This window comes from Oncorhynchus masou, chromosome 24 (assembly GCF_036934945.1).
Source record: "Oncorhynchus masou masou isolate Uvic2021 chromosome 24, UVic_Omas_1.1, whole genome shotgun sequence".
Lineage (NCBI taxonomy): Eukaryota > Metazoa > Chordata > Actinopteri > Salmoniformes > Salmonidae > Oncorhynchus > Oncorhynchus masou.
Genome location: NC_088235.1, coordinates 735,899 through 755,377, shown reverse-complemented (window position 1 = coordinate 755,377; position 19,479 = coordinate 735,899). Strand labels below are relative to the sequence as shown.

Sequence of the window (19,479 nt, the reverse complement as noted above, 5' to 3'; positions counted from 1 at the left end):
ATATCGCTGGACAGTAGCTAGCGTCCTATATCGCTGGACAGTAGCTCGCGTCCTATATCGCTGGACAGTAGCTAGCGTCAGAGGACAGAGCAGACGACAGGTCACCTGATGTGTGCAGGAGTCGTCCCACAGCATCCACCAACCAGATTCACCAGACCATCTGTGGCAAAGTCCTACACAAATAAGAGACAGTCAGTCAAGTGTGTATAGAAACTGTAATGATACAATGACTATGAGGTCAAAGGTCAGACTGTCAGCTTTCATTTGAGGGTATTTTCATCCATATCGGGTGAACTGTTTAGAAATTACAGCCCTTTTTGTACATAGTCCCCCCCCGCCCATTTTAGGGGACCAAAAGTATCGGGACAAATCCACTGTGTATTAAAGTAGTCAAACCTTTAGTATTTTGACCCATAAACCAGGCACACAATCATTACATCACACCTGTGACTCTATAAACGTGTTGGATGTATTGGCTGTTTGTTTTGGTTGCCCAATAGAAACAAATGGTAAATCATGTATAGTGTCATTTTGGATTCACTTTTATTGTGAAAAGGAGAATAGAATGTGTTTCGTAACACTTCTACATTAATGTGGACGCTACCATGGTTACGGATAATCCTGAATGATAATGCTTGAGAAAGTTACAGACACACATCATACCCCCTAAAACATGCTAACCTCTCACCATTACAATAACAGGGGAGGTTAGCATTTTATATCATAGCCCTAAAACATGCTAACCTCTCACCATTACAATAACAGGGGAGGTTAGCATTTTATATCAAAACATGCTAACCTTTCACCATTACAATAACAGGGGAGGTTAGCATTTTATATCATAGCCCTAAAACATGCTAACCTCTCACCATTACAATAACAGGGGAGGTTAGCATTTTATATCATTCCCCCTAAAACATGCTAACCTCTCACCATTACAATAACAGGGGAGGTTAGCATTTTATATCATAGCCCTAAAACATGCTTACCTCTCACCATTACAATAACAGGGGAGGTTAGCATTTTATATCATTCCCCCTAAAACATGCTAACCTCTCACCATTACAATAACAGGGGAGGTTAGCATTTTATATCATACCCCCTAAAACATGCTAACCTCTCACCATTACAATAACAGGAGATGTTAGCATTTTATATCATACCCCCAAGACATGCTAACCTCTCACCATTACAATAACAGGGGAGGTTAGCATTTTATATCATACCCCCTAAAACATGCTAACCTCTCACCATTACAATAACAGGAGATGTTAGCATTTTATATCATAACCCCTAAAACATGCTAACCTCTCACCATTACAATAACAGGGGAGGTTAGCATTTTATATCATACCCCCTAAAACATGCTAACCTCTCACCATTACAATAACAAGGGAGTTTAGCATTTTGGAAGGGTATGATATTTATTAATTTGGCTGAAGCTATAAATCGATAAGTTCACCTTTAAATGTGAGGCAGTCAACTCCGGGGTCTCATCGTATCCACCGAACGTATTGGGGAGACCTGAAACAAGCAGAGTGTGTGAAAACGTCAGATCGTTGGTTGTGAGCACACAAAGAAAAGGTGAGCTTGCTAGATGCTAGGTTGTCGGGTGAGTGGGGTCGGATGGGTGCTGGTTACCTGCATTGGGGTAGCATAAGACGTGAGCCGTGGTGCATTTCCCAATAGCCTGAATAAAAGGCCTCATCTCAGTGGCTCCTAAGGCACAGTTAAGGCCAATACTGGAAGAGAGGAACACACTGTATATCAGTCTATTGAGACCCAGTCTGATGAGGTCAGATATCAGTCTATTGAGGCCCAGTCTGATGAGGTCAGATATCAGTCTATTGAGGCCCAGTCTGATGAGGTCAGATATCAGCCTATTGAGGCCCAGTCTGATGAGGTCAGATATCAGTCTATTGAGGCCCAGTCTGATGAGGTCAGATATCAGTCTATTGAGGCCCAGTCTGATGAGGTCAGATATCAGTCTATTGAGGCCCAGTCTGATGAGGTCAGATATCAGCCTATTGAGGCCCAGTCTGATGAGGTCAGATATCAGCCTATTGAGGCCCAGTCTGATGAGGTCAGATATCAGTCTATTGAGGCCCAGTCTGATGAGGTCAGGTATCAGCCTATTGAGGCCCAGTCTGATGAGGTCAGATATCAGTCTATTGAGGCCCAGTCTGATGAGGTCAGATATCAGCCTATTGAGGCCCAGTCTGATGAGGTCAGATATCAGCCTATTGAGGCCCAGTCTGATGAGGTCAGATATCAGTCTATTGAGGCCCAGTCTGATGAGGTCAGATATCAGTCTATTGAGGCCCAGTCTGATGAGGTCAGATATCAGTCTATTGAGACCCTGTCTGATGAGGTCAGATATCAGCCCATTGAGGCCCAGTCTGATGAGGTCAGATATCAGCCTATTGAGGCCCAGTCTGATGAGGTCAGATATCAGTCTATTGAGGCCCAGTCTGATGAGGTCAGATATCAGCCTATTGAGGCCCAGTCTGATGAGGTCAGATATCAGTCTATTGAGGCCCAGTCTGATGAGGTCAGATATCAGCCTATTGAGGCCCAGTCTGATGAGGTCAGATATCAGCCTATTGAGGCCCAGTCTGATGAGGTCAGATATCAGTCTATTGAGGCCCAGTCTGATGAGGTCAGATATCAGTCTATTGAGGCCCAGTCTGATGAGGTCAGATATCAGTCTATTGAGGCCCAGTCTGATGAGGTCAGATATCAGTCTATTGAGGCCCAGTCTGATGAGGTCAGATATCAGCCTATTGAGGCCCAGTCTGATGAGGTCAGATATCAGCCTATTGAGACCCAGTCTGATGAGGTCAGATATCAGTCTATTGAGGCCCAGTCTGATGAGGTCAGATATCAGCCTATTGAGGCCTAGTCTGATGAGGTCAGATATCAGCCTATTGAGGCCCAGTCTGATGAGGTCAGATATCAGCCTATTGAGGCCCAGTCTGATGAGGTCAGATATCAGTCTATTGAGGCCCAGTCTGATGAGGTCAGATATCAGTCTATTGAGGCCCAGTCTGATGAGGTCAGATATCAGTCTATTGAGGCCCAGTCTGATGAGGTCAGATATCAGCCTATTGAGGCCCAGTCTGATGAGGTCAGATATCAGCCTATTGAGGCCCAGTCTGATGAGGTCAGATATCAGTCTATTGAGGCCCAGTCTGATGAGGTCAGATATCAGTCTATTGAGGCCCAGTCTGATGAGGTCAGATATCAGCCTATTGAGGCCCAGTCTGATGAGGTCAGATATCAGCCTATTGAGGCCCAGTCTGATGAGGTCAGATATCAGTCTATTGAGGCCCAGTCTGATGAGGTCAGATATCAGCCTATTGAGGCCCAGTCTGATGAGGTCAGATATCAGCCTATTGAGGCCCAGTCTGATGAGGTCAGATATCAGCCTATTGAGGCCCAGTCTGATGAGGTCAGATATCAGCCTATTGAGGCCCAGTCTGATGAGGTCAGATATCAGTCTATTGAGGCCCAGTCTGATGAGGTCAGATATCAGCCTATTGAGGCCCAGTCTGATGAGGTCAGATATCAGCCTATTGAGGCCCAGTCTGATGAGGTCAGATATCAGTCTATTGAGGCCCAGTCTGATGAGGTCAGATATCAGTCTATTGAGGCCCAGTCTGATGAGGTCAGATATCAGCCTATTGAGGCCCAGTCTGATGAGGTCAGATATCAGTCTATTGAGGCCCAGTCTGATGAGGTCAGATATCAGTCTATTGAGGCCCAGTCTGATGAGGTCAGATATCAGCCTATTGAGGCCCGGTCTGATGAGGTCAGATATCAGCCTATTGAGGCCCAGTCTGATGAGGTCAGATATCAGTCTATTGAGGCCCAGTCTGATGAGGTCAGATATCAGCCTATTGAGGCCCAGTCTGATGAGGTCAGATATCAGTCTATTGAGGCCCAGTCTGATGAGGTCAGATATCAGCCTATTGAGGCCCAGTCTGATGAGGTCAGATATCAGCCTATTGAGGCCCAGTCTGATGAGGTCAGATATCAGCCTATTGAGGCCCAGTCTGATGAGGTCAGATATCAGCCTATTGAGGCCCAGTCTGATGAGGTCAGATATCAGTCTATTGAGGCCCAGTCTGATGAGGTCAGATATCAGCCTATTGAGGCCCAGTCTGATGAGGTCAGATATCAGTCTATTGAGGCCCAGTCTGATGAGGTCAGATATCAGTCTATTGAGGCCCAGTCTGATGAGGTCAGATATCAGCCTATTGAGGCCCAGTCTGATGAGGTCAGATATCAGTCTATTGAGGCCCAGTCTGATGAGGTCAGATATCAGTCTATTGAGGCCCAGTCTGATGAGGTCAGATATCAGTCTATTGAGGCCCAGTCTGATGAGGTCAGATATCAGTCTATTGAGGCCCAGTCTGATGAGGTCAGATATCAGCCTATTGAGGCCCAGTCTGATGAGGTCAGATATCAGTCTATTGAGGCCCAGTCTGATGAGGTCAGATATCAGCCTATTGAGGCCCAGTCTGATGAGGTCAGATATCAGCCTATTGAGGCCCAGTCTGATGAGGTCAGATATCAGTCTATTGAGGCCCAGTCTGATGAGGTCAGATATCAGTCTATTGAGGCCCAGTCTGATGAGGTCAGATATCAGTCTATTGAGGCCCAGTCTGATGAGGTCAGATATCAGCCTATTGAGGCCCAGTCTGTTGAGGTCAGATATCAGCCTATTGAGGCCCAGTCTGATGAGGTCAGATATCAGCCTATTGAGGCCCAGTCTGATGAGGTCAGATATCAGCCTATTGAGGCCCAGTCTGATGAGGTCAGATATCAGTCTATTGAGGCCCAGTCTGATGAGGTCAGATATCAGCCTATTGAGGCCCAGTCTGATGAGGTCAGATATCAGTCTATTGAGGCCCAGTCTGATGAGGTCAGATATCAGTCTATTGAGGCCCAGTCTGATGAGGTCAGATATCAGTCTATTGAGGCCCAGTCTGATGAGGTCAGATATCAGTCTATTGAGGCCCAGTCTGATGAGGTCAGATATCAGCCTATTGAGGCCCAGTCTGATGAGGTCAGATATCAGCCTATTGAGGCCCAGTCTGATGAGGTCAGATATCAGCCTATTGAGGCCCAGTCTGATGAGGTCAGATATCAGCCTATTGAGGCCCAGTCTGATGAGGTCAGATATCAGTCTATTGAGGCCCAGTCTGATGAGGTCAGATATCAGTCTATTGAGGCCCAGTCTGATGAGGTCAGATATCAGCCTATTGAGGCCCAGTCTGATGAGGTCAGATATCAGTCTATTGAGGCCCAGTCTGATGAGGTCAGATATCAGCCTATTGAGGCCCAGTCTGATGAGGTCAGATATCAGTCTATTGAGGCCCAGTCTGATGAGGTCAGATATCAGTCTATTGAGGCCCAGTCTGATGAGGTCAGATATCAGCCTATTGAGGCCCAGTCTGATGAGGTCAGATATCAGCCTATTGAGGCCCAGTCTGATGAGGTCAGATATCAGCCTATTGAGGCCCAGTCTGATGAGGTCAGATATCAGCCTATTGAGGCCCAGTCTGATGAGGTCAGATATCAGCCTATTGAGGCCCAGTCTGATGAGGTCAGATATCAGTCTATTGAGGCCCAGTCTGATGAGGTCAGATATCAGCCTATTGAGGCCCAGTCTGATGAGGTCAGATATCAGCCTATTGAGGCCCAGTCTGATGAGGTCAGATATCAGTCTATTGAGGCCCAGTCTGATGAGGTCAGATATCAGTCTATTGAGGCCCAGTCTGATGAGGTCAGATGTTGTAAATTCCATTAATCTCTCCAGCAGATCTGAAGTTTATTTGAATATAAAACAGCAAGAAACTTGAGGACAAACCTGTGGAAGTCAACGACAACAACAACAAGGTAGTATTGAAGTCCTGAAGCAGAATGTAATGACTCACCAGAGGGGTTTGGCATGGGACACACTGATGACGAAGGCCTCTCCCGTCTGTCCTGAGAGAGTTCGACCACTCCTGTCCACGATGGTGCCTGATATCTAGAAACACAATCAATCTGTCCTGAGAGAGTTCAGTCCAGTTCAGGCTCTGATCCTGACTCTTCCCGCGGAGACAGAAAGACAATTGGATTGCGTCTCCGCTTGTGTGGTCAAGCAAGTTAGGGAGACATCTAAATCAATGGAAGAAGGAATGGAAATTACCGAATTAAAAGTGAATTGAGAGCGAGAAAAGGCTACAACGACCAAAGCCAACATGTAGGCTGCTGTTTAGGATATAATCTGAATGGAGTTTTGTGTAGCTAACTGTAGCACGGTGAGAAGCACAGTAACGTTATGGCTAGCAGCCTCAATTAGCCTCGTTAGCTAACTGTAGGACGGTGAGAAGCACAGTAACGTTATGGCTAGCAGCCTCAATTAGCCTCGTTAGCTAACTGTAGGACGGTGAGAAGCACAGTAACGTTATGGCTAGCCTCAATTAGCTTCGTTAGCTAACTGTAGGACGGTGAGAAGCATAGTAACGTTATGGCTAGCAGCCTCAATTTGCCTCGTTAGCTAACTGTAGGACGGTGAGAAGCACAGTAACGTTATGGCTAGCCTCAATTAGCTTCGTTAGCTAACTGTGGGACGGTGAGAAGCACAGTAACGTTATGGCTAGCAGCCTCAATTAGCCTCTTTAGCTAACTGTAGGACGGTGAGAAGCACAGTACCGTTATGGCTAGCAGCCTCAATTAGCTTCGTCTAGCGCGAGATCACAGTGGTTGTTAACAGTGGTCATTTAACTCAGAAATATACTGGCAAGACACTGACAAAAAGACAGAATTCATACTTACAAATATAGGTCTTGGTTCGTAGCTCTCTTCAAACAGTTTGTCGATAGCAAACAGTGCTGCCTTTATGACAAGATAAAAATAAAAAAAAATGAATTGATACATTGATTATGATCAATTGTATGGAAACGTATGGAAAACTAGAATCACATTGATAGAAACTAGATGACAGTCAGTGATGAAGACAGCGAGTGAAGAAGAGAAACTAGATGACAGTCAGTGATGAAGACAGCGAGTGAAGAAGGTGTACCTTGGCGTTGGCCGTGTCAAAGATGGTCTCCACCATGATAATATCCGCTCCTCCATCCAACAGACCCCGGACCTGCTCGGCGTAGGCCTCAGCCAGCTCATCAAAGGCTGAGGGGGAAGACACAGGACCACTCAGCACGGTAGCACCATCAGAGAGAGGACTGTCAACTCTGGATGTTACCAATGGTTCATCAAGAGTCCCCTGAGAGGCTTTATAGACCCGATAGGGTAACAGATACATCGTGTAGGTCTGAGAGGGTAACAGATACATAGTGTAGGTCTGAGAGGGTAACAGATACATCGTGTAGGTCTGAGAGGGTAACAGATACATAGTGTAGGTCTGAGAGGGTAACAGATACATAGTGTAGGTCCGAGAGGGTAACAGATACATAGTGTTGGTGTGAGAGGGTAACAGATACATAGTGTAGGTCTGAGAGGGTAACAGATACATAGTGTAGGTCTGAGGGGGTAACAGATACATAGTGTAGGTCCGAGAGGCCTTATAGACCCTGAGAGGGTAACAGATACATAGTGTAGGTCTGAGGGTAACAGATACATAGTGTAGGTCCGAGAGGGTAACAGATACATAGTGTAGGTCCGAGAGGCCTTATAGACCCTGAGAGGGTAACAGATACATAGTGTAGGTCTGAGAGGGTAACAGATACATAGTGTAGGTCTGAGAGGGTAACAGATACATAGTGTAGGTCTGAGGGGGTAACAGATACATCGTGTAGGTCTGAGGGGGTAACAGATACATAGTGTAGGTCCGAGAGGCCTTATAGACCCTGAGAGGGTAACAGATATATAGTGTAGGTCTGAGAGGGTAACAGATACATAGTGTAGGTCTGAGAGGGTAACAGATACATAGTGTAGGTCCGAGAGGGTAACAGATACATATTGTAGGTCTGAGAGGGTAACAGATACATAGTGTAGGTCTGAGAGGGTAACAGATACATAGTGTAGGTCTGAGGGGGTAACAGATACATAGTGTAGGTCTAAGAGGGTAACAGATACATAGTGTAGGTCTGAGAGGGTAACAGATACATAGTGTAGGTCCGAGAGGGTAACAGATACATAGTGTAGGTCCGAGAGGCCTTATAGACCCTGAGAGGGTAACAGATACATCGTGTAGGTCCGAGAGGGTAACAGATACATAGTGTAGGTCTGAGAGGGTAACAGATACATAGTGTAGGTCTGAGAGGGTAACAGATACATAGTGTAGGTCTGAGAGGGTAACAGATACATAGTGTAGGTCTGAGAGGGTAACAGATACATAGTGTAGGTCTGAGGGGGTAACAGATACATAGTGTAGGTCTGAGGGGGTAACAGATACATAGTGTAGGTCTGAGGGGGTAACAGATACATAGTGTAGGTCTGAGAGGGTAACAGATACATAGTGTAGGTCTGAGAGGGTAACAGATACATAGTGTAGGTCTGAGAGGGTAACAGATACATAGTGTAGGTCTGAGAGGGTAACAGATACATCGTGTAGGTCTGAGAGGGTAACAGATACATAGTGTAGGTCTGAGAGGGTAACAGATACATAGTGTAGGTCTGAGAGGGTAACAGATACATAGTGTAGGTCCGAGAGGGTAACAGATACATAGTGTAGGTCCGAGAGGGTAACAGATACATGGTGTAGGTCTGAGAGGGTAACAGATACATAGTGTAGGTCCGAGAGGGTAACAGATACATAGTGTAGGTCTGAGAGGGTAACAGATACATAGTGTAGGTCTGAGGGGGTAACAGATACATAGTGTAGGTCTGAGAGGGTAACAGATACATAGTGTAGGTTTGAGAGGGTAACAGATACATAGTGTAGGTCTGAGAGGGTAACAGATACATAGTGTAGGTCTGAGAGGGTAACAGATACATAGTGTAGGTCTGAGAGGGTAACAGATACATAGTGTAGGTCCGAGAGGCCTTATAGACCCTGAGAGGGTAACAGATACACCGTGTAGGTCTGAGAGGGTAACAGATACATAGTGTAGGTCTGAGAGGGTAACAGATTCATAGTGTAGGTCTGAGAGGGTAACAGATTCATAGTGTAGGTCCGAGAGGGTAACAGATACATAGTGTAGGTCTGAGAGGGTAACAGATACATAGTGTAGGTCTGAGGGGGTAACAGATACATAGTGTAGGTCTGAGAGGGTAACAGATACATAGTGTAGGTCCGAGAGGGTAACAGATACATAGTGTAGGTCTGAGAGGGTAACAGATTCATAGTGTAGGTCCGAGAGGGTAACAGATACATCGTGTAGGTCTGAGAGGGTAACAGATACATAGTGTAGGTCCGAGAGGCCTTATAGACCCTGAGAGGGTAACAGATACATAGTGTAGGTCCGAGAGGGTAACAGATACATAGTGTTGGTCTGAGAGGGTAACAGATACATAGTGTAGGTCTGAGAGGGTAACAGATACATAGTGTAGGTCTGAGAGGGTAACAGATACATAGTGTAGGTCCGAGAGGGTAACAGATACATAGTGTTGGTCTGAGAGGGTAACAGATACATAGTGTAGGTCTGAGAGGGTAACAGATACATAGTGTAGGTCCGAGAGGGTAACAGATACATAGTGTAGGTCCGAGAGGGTAACAGATACATAGTGTAGGTCTGAGAGGGTAACAGATACATAGTGTAGGTCCGAGAGGGTAACAGATACATAGTGTAGGTCTGAGAGGGTAACAGATACATAGTGTAGGTCTGAGAGGGTAACAGATACATAGTGTAGGTCCGAGAGGGTAACAGATACACCGTGTAGGTCTGAGGGGGTAACAGATACATGGTGTAGGTCTGAGAGGGTAACAGATACATAGTGTAGGTCTGAGAGGGTAACAGATACATAGTGTAGGTCTGAGGGTAACAGATACATCGTGTAGGTCTGAGAGGGTAACAGATACATGGTGTAGGTCTGAGAGGGTAACAGATACATGGTGTAGGTCTGAGGGTAACAGATACATAGTGTAGGTCTGAGGGTAACAGATACATAGTGTAGGTCCGAGAGGCCTTATAGACCCTGAGAGGGTAACAGATACATAGTGTAGGTCCGAGAGGCCTTATAGACCCTGAGAGGGTAACAGATACATAGTGTAGGTCTGAGAGGGTAACAGATACATAGTGTAGGTCCGAGAGGGTAACAGATACATAGTGTAGGTCCGAGAGGGTAACAGATACATAGTGTTGGTGTGAGAGGGTAACAGATACATAGTGTAGGTCTGAGAGGGTAACAGATACATAGTGTAGGTCTGAGAGGGTAACAGATACATAGTGTAGGTCTGAGAGGGTAACAGATACATCGTGTAGGTCTGAGAGGGTAACAGATACATCGTGTAGGTCTGAGAGGGTAACAGATACATCGTGTAGGTCTGAGAGGGTAACAGATACATCGTGTAGGTCTGAGAGGGTAACAGATACATCGTGTAGGTCTGAGGGTAACAGATACATAGTGTAGGTCTGAGAGGGTAACAGATACATAGTGTAGGTCCGAGAGGCCTTATAGACCCTGAGAGGGTAACAGATACATAGTGTAGGTCTAAGAGGGTAACAGATACATAGTGTAGGTCTGAGAGGGTAACAGATACATGGTGTAGGTCTGAGAGGGTAACAGATACATAGTGTAGGTCTGAGAGGGTAACAGATACATGGTGTAGGTCCGAGAGGGTAACAGATACATAGTGTAGGTCCGAGAGGCCTTATAGACCCTGAGAGGGTAACAGATACATAGTGTAGGTCTGAGAGGGTAACAGATACATGGTGTAGGTCTGAGAGGGTAACAGATACATGGTGTAGGTCTGAGAGGGTAACAGATACATAGTGTAGGTCCGAGAGGCCTTATAGACCCTGAGAGGGTAACAGATACATAGTGTAGGTCTGAGAGGGTAACAGATACATGGTGTAGGTCTGAGAGGGTAACAGATACATGGTGTAGGTCTGAGAGGGTAACAGATACATAGTGTAGGTCTGAGAGGGTAACAGATACATAGTGTAGGTCCGAGAGGGTAACAGATACATAGTGTAGGTCTGAGAGGGTAACAGATACATAGTGTAGGTCTGAGAGGGTAACAGATACATAGTGTAGGTCTGAGAGGGTAACAGATACATAGTGTAGGTCTGAGAGGGTAACAGATACATAGTGTAGGTCTGAGAGGGTAACAGATACATAGTGTAGGTCTGAGGGGGTAACAGATACATAGTGTAGGTCTGAGGGGGTAACAGATACATAGTGTAGGTCTGAGGGGGTAACAGATACATAGTGTAGGTCTGAGAGGGTAACAGATACATAGTGTAGGTCCGAGAGGGTAACAGATACATAGTGTAGGTCCGAGAGGCCTTATAGACCCTGAGAGGGTAACAGATACATAGTGTAGGTCTGAGAGGGTAACAGATACATGGTGTAGGTCTGAGAGGGTAACAGATACATGGTGTAGGTCTGAGAGGGTAACAGATACATAGTGTAGGTCTGAGAGGGTAACAGGTACATAGTGTAGGTCTGAGAGGGTAACAGGTACATAGTGTAGGTCTGAGAGGGTAACAGATACATAGTGTAGGTCTGAGAGGGTAACAGATACATAGTGTAGGTCTGAGGGGGTAACAGATACATCGTGTAGGTCTGAGAGGGTAACAGATACATAGTGTAGGTCTGAGAGGGTAACAGATACATAGTGTAGGTCTGAGAGGGTAACAGATACATAGTGTAGGTCTGAGGGGGTAACAGATACATAGTGTAGGTCCGAGAGGGTAACAGATACATAGTGTAGGTCTGAGAGGGTAACAGATACATAGTGTAGGTCTGAGAGGGTAACAGATACATAGTGTAGGTCTGAGGGTAACAGATACATAGTGTAGGTCTGAGGGTAACAGATACATAGTGTAGGTCCGAGAGGGTAACAGATACATAGTGTTGGTCTGAGAGGGTAACAGATACATAGTGTAGGTCCGAGGGTAACAGATACATAGTGTAGGTCTGAGGGGGTAACAGATACATAGTGTAGGTCCGAGAGGGTAACAGATACATAGTGTAGGTCTGAGAGGGTAACAGATACATCGTGTAGGTCTGAGAGGGTAACAGATACATCGTGTAGGTCTGAGAGGGTAACAGATACATCGTGTAGGTCTGAGAGGGTAACAGATACATCGTGTAGGTCTGAGGGTAACAGATACACCGTGTAGGTCTGAGAGGGTAACAGATACACCGTGTAGGTCTGAGAGGGTAACAGATACATAGTGTAGGTCTGAGGGTAACAGATACACCGTGTAGGTCTGAGAGGGTAACAGGTACATCGTGTAGGTCTGAGAGGGTAACAGATACATAGTGTAGGTCTGAGAGGGTAACAGATACATCGTGTAGGTCTGAGAGGGTAACAGATACATAGTGTAGGTCTGAGGGTAACAGATACACCGTGTAGGTCTGAGAGGGTAACAGATACACCGTGTAGGTCTGAGAGGGTAACAGATACATAGTGTAGGTCTGAGAGGGTAACAGATACATAGTGTAGGTCTGAGAGGGTAACAGATACATCGTGTAGGTCTGAGAGGGTAACAGATACATATTGTAGGTCTGAGAGGGTAACAGATACATAGTGTAGGTCTGAGGGGGTAACAGATACATAGTGTAGGTCTGAGGGGGTAACAGATACATAGTGTAGGTCTGAGGGTAACAGATACATAGTGTAGGTCTGAGAGGGTAACAGATACATAGTGTAGGTCTGAGAGGGTAACAGATACATAGTGTAGGTCTGAGGGGGTAACAGATACATCGTGTAGGTCTGAGGGGGTAACAGATACATCGTGTAGGTCTGAGAGGGTAACAGATACATAGTGTAGGTCTGAGAGGGTAACAGATACATAGTGTAGGTCTGAGAGGGTAACAGATACATAGTGTAGGTCTGAGAGGGTAACAGATACATAGTGTAGGTCTGAGGGTAACAGATACATAGTGTAGGTCTGAGAGGGTAACAGATACATAGTGTAGGTCTGAGAGGGTAACAGATACATAGTGTAGGTCTGAGAGGGTAACAGATACATAGTGTAGGTCTGAGGGGGTAACAGATACATAGTGTAGGTCTGAGAGGGTAACAGATACATAGTGTAGGTCTGAGGGGGTAACAGATACATAGTGTAGGTCTGAGAGGGTAACAGATACATAGTGTAGGTCTGAGAGGGTAACAGATACATAGTGTAGGTCCGAGAGGCCTTATAGACCCTGATAGGGTAACAGATACATCGTGTAGGTCTGAGGGGGTAACAGATACATAGTGTAGGTCTGAGGGGGTAACAGATACATAGTGTAGGTCCGAGAGGCCTTATAGACCCTGAGAGGGTAACAGATACATAGTGTAGGTCCGAGAGGCCTTATAGACCCTGAGAGGGTAACAGATACATAGTGTAGGTCTGAGAGGCCTTATAGACCCTGAGAGGGTAACAGATACATAGTGTAGGTCTGAGAGGGTAACAGATACATAGTGTAGGTCCGAGAGGCCTTATAGACCCTGAGAGGGTAACAGATACATAGTGTAGGTCTGAGAGGGTAACAGATACATAGTGTAGGTCTGAGAGGGTAACAGATACATAGTGTAGGTCTGAGAGGCCTTATAGACCCTGAGAGGGTAACAGATACATAGTGTAGGTCTGAGAGGGTAACAGATACATAGTGTAGGTCTGAGAGGGTAACAGATACATAGTGTAGGTCTGAGAGGGTAACAGATACATAGTGTAGGTCCGAGAGGGTAACAGATACATAGTGTAGGTCTGAGAGGGTAACAGATACATAGTGTAGGTCTGAGAGGGTAACAGATACATAGTGTAGGTCCGAGAGGCCTTATAGACCCTGAGAGGGTAACAGATACATAGTGTAGGTCTGAGAGGGTAACAGATACATAGTGTAGGTCCGAGAGGGTAACAGATACATAGTGTAGGTCTGAGAGGGTAACAGATACATAGTGTAGGTCTGAGAGGGTAACAGATACATAGTGTAGGTCCGAGAGGGTAACAGATACATAGTGTAGGTCCGATAGGGTAACAGATACATAGTGTAGGTCTGAGAGGGTAACAGATACATAGTGTAGGTCCGAGAGGCCTTATAGACCCTGAGAGGGTAACAGATACATAGTGTAGGTCTGAGAGGGTAACAGATACATAGTGTAGGTCTGAGAGGGTAACAGATACATAGTGTAGGTCTGAGAGGGTAACAGATACATAGTGTAGACCCGAGAGGGTAACAGATACATAGTGTAGGTCCGAGAGGGTAACAGATACATAGTGTAGGTCTGAGGGGGTAACAGATACATAGTGTAGGTCTAAGAGGGTAACAGATACATAGTGTAGGTCTGAGAGGGTAACAGATACATAGTGTAGGTCTGAGAGGGTAACAGATACATAGTGTAGGTCCGAGAGGGTAACAGATACATAGTGTAGGTCTGAGAGGGTAACAGATACATAGTGTAGGTCTGAGAGGGTAACAGATACATAGTGTAGGTGTGAGAGGGTAACAGATACATAGTGTAGGTCTGAGAGGGTAACAGATACATAGTGTAGGTCTGAGAGGGTAACAGATACATAGTGTAGGTCCGAGAGGGTAACAGATACATAGTGTAGGTCTGAGAGGGTAACAGATACATAGTGTAGGTCTGAGAGGGTAACAGATACATAGTGTAGGTCCGAGAGGGTAACAGATACATAGTGTAGGTCCGAGAGGGTAACAGATACATAGTGTAGGTCTGTAGTGACATGTCACCACTGTCAGGGCTCTAAAAACACCTGCCATTCTGCCCCTTTGCAGTGACATCAGTAGAAAGAGAAGGAATAAGCCTAAAACAACAAGCTGTTCTCTTACTGACGTTCCTGAAGTCTGGTCTTTCCACTGAGGGAGACACAGACAGGGTTTTATTGGTGGGGCCCACGGCGCCCGCCACGTATCTCTTACACCCTGGTAATAAAAAACAAAGGTTTGTGAGTTACAAACACAGAAATACACACCTATTACACACAATGTTGTCATGACAAACACGATAATACACATCTATTACACACAATGTTGTCAACGTCAAATAGGTTTTTTTTCCCTCCAATGACGATCAGCTGACCTGTTTGGTTGGTGATGTCATCTGCTGCTTTCCTGGCTATTTCTGCTGACACCTTGTTCATACGATAAGCCTGGGAAAACATCAGGGAGTCAAACAACCCTCTGCTGATACCTTGTTCATACGATAAGCCTGGGAAAACATCAGGGAGTTAAACAACCCTCTGCTGATACCTTGTTCATACGATAAGCCTGGGAAAACATCAGGGAGTCAAACAACCCTCTGCTGATACCTTGTTCATACGATAAGCCTGGGAAAACATCAGGGAGTCAAACAACCCTCTGCTGATACCTTGTTCATACGATAAGCCTGGGAAAACATCAGGGAGTCAAACAACCCTCTGCTGATACCTTGTTCATACGATAAGCCTGGGAAAACATCAGGGAGTTAAACAACCTGAATGAGTGAGTGAAACATGTATTGTGTCAAGTCACCTTTAAGGAACTGTCACGAGAATTTTAATGTAGGTTGGATCTCGTCACCGTTTCTGTCGTGCACCAGTTCGCCACCGGCCTGTAAAGACCCCTCAGAAAGGGGCCAGGTCTTTAATCTACAGATATTTCATCCACTCATGCATGTTTTCGGTGTCTCCATGGAACGACAGAAAAAGATATGGAAATCCGGCTCAAAGGACCAAACTGTCACGAGAATTTTCAATCCCAATGACAATAACTTATTTAAACTTTGACCCCGAGGTTTGTAAGACCCTGGGTTTAATAATAATTAGGCAAAGACTCAGACTATGCAAAAAGTCCGTAAAGTTCTGAAATCAAAAATGCAAAACGCAGTCTTTATAACACACACACACAAGTTCAAATCTCAAGCTCCGCCTTGCTCAGACAGTCAGTGTTTTTCCACTACACAGATACATTGTTTCTTTAATCTGCAACATGTTTCATAATGGTTCCACTACACAGATACATTGTTTCTTTAATCTGCAACATGTTTCATAATGGTTCCACAAGCCTAACAGCTTCTCCCCTCCACGGGTGGAGACAGAATGTACTGTAAGGAACGCGGTAATACAACTCGTCTGTCGATCGCTCCTCTTATCATTTGTTTCCTACATGCACCCTGCTTACATACTAAAAAAAAGAGCCCAATGTTCTTTTTCTAACTCTAACTAAAACTACACACGTCATCAGATTATAGTTTTATGATTCTAATACATTTCATACAATTATATGGTTTCAGGGTGGAATTATTTAGTCATTACTTTAAACATATAGATTCCATCATCGGGAACCTATCCCTGACTGACTACATGTGATCTAATGTTGAGATAACAGCTTTTTATTGGTGATATGATATTGTGATAACAGCTTTTGATTGGTGATCTGATATTGCAATAACAGCTTCTGATTGGAAATCTGATGTTGTGATAATAGCTTTTGATTGGTGATTAGATATTGTGATAACAGCTTCTGATTGGTGATCTGATGTTGTGATAACAGCTTCTGATTGGTGATCTGATATTGCGATAACAGCTTCTGATTGGTCATCGGAGTGTTATTCTACAGACCGCCCCACTGTCCCGTTCTCTTACCAAGTGTCCCAGTCCGTAGTCGGCCTGGGCGATACAGGTGCTACTGAAAGTGTTGGTCTCAATGATGTCTGCCCCGGCCAGCAGGTATTCCTAGGAACAAGCACAAGAGTCAATGATGTCTGTCCCAGCCAGCAGGTATTCCTAGGAACAAACACAAGAGAGGAGTGTCAATGCTTATCCACGCAGCAGCATTTCACCAATCAAAAAGGGGTCATCTCATCCCGTCCGTCTCTCTCTCCCACAAAAAGACCGGAAACATGTCTCAATGACAGATCAACAATTCTAGGTGCAGGTTAATTATTACTAGGGCGTAACTTAACTGCCTTGTTCCGGGGAACATTGGGTTAACTGCCTTGTTCAGGGGAACAGTGGGTTAAACTGCCTTGTTCAGGGGAACAGTGGGTTAACTGCCTTGTTCAGGGGAACAGTGGGTTAACTGTCTTGTTCAGGGGAGCAGTGGGTTAACTGCCTTGTTCAGGGGAACAGTGGGTTAACTGCCTTGTTCAGGGGAACAGTGGGTTAACTGCCTTGTTCAGGGGAACACTGGGTTAACTGCCTTGTTCAGGGGAACAGTGGGTTAACTGCCTGGTTCAGGGGAACAGTGGGTTAACTGCCTTGTTCCGGGGAACAGTGGGTTAACTGCCTTGTTCCGGGGAACAGTGGGTTAACTGCCTTGTTCCGGGGAACAGTGGGTTAACTGCCTTGTTCCGGGGAACAGTGGGTTAACTGCCTTGTTCCGGGGAACAGTGGGTTAACTGCCTTGTTCCGGGGAACAGTGGGTTAACTGCCTTGTTCAGGGGAACAGTGGGTTAACTGCCTGGTTCCGGGGAACACTGGGTTAACTGCCTTGTTCCGGGGAACACTGGGTTAACTGCCTTGTTCCGGGGAACACTGGGTTAACTGCCTTGTTCCGGGGAACACTGGGTTAACTGCCTTGTTCCGGGGCAGAACGACAGATTTTTACCTTGTCCGCTCGGGGATTTGAACTTGCAACCTTCTGGTGTGTTGCTGTCCTGGATAACGTGGACCACTCTTTAACTCCACTGACCGGACCTTGTGTATGTTGTAGGTGACATCACCGTACCTTGTGTATATTGTAGGTGACATCACCGTACCTTGTGTATGTTGTAGGTGACATCACCGTACCTTGTGTATATTGTAGATGACATCACCGTACCTTGTGTATATTGTAGATGACATCACCGTACCTTGTGTATATTGTAGGTGACATCACCGTACCTTGTGTATGTTGTAGGTGACATCACCGTACCTTGTGTATGTTGTAGGTGACATCACCATACCTTGTGTATATTGTAGATGACATCACTCTGTGTGATGCTCAGCAGGTCGTTGTTGCCCTTCAGGCTGTGGGTGTGGTCTTTAAACTCCTCCCCCCTGAAATGCTCCTCCTCCAATCGCCTCTCCTGGATCATGGTGCCCATCCCTCCATCTAGTATCATGATCCTCTGCCCCAACAGCTCCCTGAGCTCAGCCTCTAGGGCAGGTCTGCTAGGGCCACTACCTGAGGTATGCAACATATTACATGGTAATATGATTATGACATGTTAAATATGTTCCCATCCCTCCATCTAGTATCATGATCCTCTTCTCCAAGAGCTCCCTGAGCTCAACCTCTAAGGCAGGTCTGCAGTTAGCATATTACTTGTTAATATGGTTCTATAAACTGGTTGAGAGAATGCCAGGCTGTCATTTAAGGTAAAGGGTGGCTACTTTGAAGAATCTCTCAAATATAGTTTGATTTGTTTTACACTTTTTTGGTTACTACATGTGTTATTTCATAGTTTTGATGTCTTCACTATTATTCTACAATGTAGAAAATAGTAAGAAATCAAATAAAGAAAAACCCTGGAATGAGTAGGTGTGTCCCCACGCTTGACTGGTACTGTATATATATATAATAATATTTATGTGGAGGGGGGTTGATCTACAAAAGGCCCACCAGTTGTCCATTACCGAGATGGAGATGTTAGTCAACTCGCATGTTTACAGGGAAGTGGTTTACACGTGTCAGGCCAGCTGGGGTGTATTCATTACGCCTGTTCAGTTGTAAAAACTTTTCTTAAAATGGAAACAAACGGAACGGGGATAAGACTTACAGGAATTTGTCCAATGGAAACAGTAGTTACACGTTTTGCAACTAAAACGAGAGTTTATATATTCTACAAATTCAGTTCAACTCGAGTTTTACAAATAACACCAGAGTGTCTATTGGATAAATGCAGGTTTCGTTTCCGTGAGGTTTAGAAACGTTTAGTGTCAAGACATTGTGACCCAAGTTACGATCTATCTCTCTGCCGGTGTTTCGCTAACGTTCCTCTACCAGGCAGGGGAACATGCAGACAGCACATGTTGACTAACTCGCTATGTTGCTGTCTATATATCTATCTATCTATCTCTCTATGAATAAATAAAAACGTTTGGCATTTCGGGTTGCTGGATGGGAAAATGTCGACCGTTAATTGACGTGGATATGTAGCTAACTAACCAACTGCAACTATCTAGCCAGTCATTGACAGCTGCTAGGCAGCCAGCTCATATCGAGCTAAATATTAAACCAGGAAGTTGCAAACGTTTACCTTTTGTTGATGAACTCTCATATATTGTAGGAGCCATGGCGTTGTAATTCTTCTTCTTCTTTTGCTTGTTTTCACTGCAAAGGAACAAAAAGTGCCTGAAGAGAGCAACCCACACTGACCCTACCGGCGGCCGCTTGTCAACTCAATGTCCTTAAATCACTTTCCTCCGTCTGGCGTGGAGGAGC

At 45.3% G+C, this 19,479-nt stretch overlaps 1 protein-coding gene across 1 annotated transcript in view; it reads right to left on the bottom strand.

Moving 5' to 3' along the window:
• Positions 1-19,479, bottom strand: part of mtr (5-methyltetrahydrofolate-homocysteine methyltransferase) — a 67,520-nt gene extending 48,041 nt beyond the window's left edge. The window contains exons 1-11 of the mRNA XM_064933254.1: positions 19,295-19,479; positions 17,999-18,219; positions 16,698-16,787; positions 15,155-15,224; positions 14,905-14,997; positions 7,076-7,182; positions 6,829-6,888; positions 5,943-6,037; positions 1,642-1,742; positions 1,463-1,524; positions 106-173 (exon numbers count right to left, since the gene is read on the bottom strand). Of these exons, the coding sequence (XP_064789326.1) occupies positions 106-173; positions 1,463-1,524; positions 1,642-1,742; positions 5,943-6,037; positions 6,829-6,888; positions 7,076-7,182; positions 14,905-14,997; positions 15,155-15,224; positions 16,698-16,787; positions 17,999-18,219; positions 19,295-19,331 (1,004 nt within the window). The 5' untranslated portion in view covers positions 19,332-19,479. The remainder of the gene's footprint in view (positions 1-105; positions 174-1,462; positions 1,525-1,641; positions 1,743-5,942; positions 6,038-6,828; positions 6,889-7,075; positions 7,183-14,904; positions 14,998-15,154; positions 15,225-16,697; positions 16,788-17,998; positions 18,220-19,294) is intronic.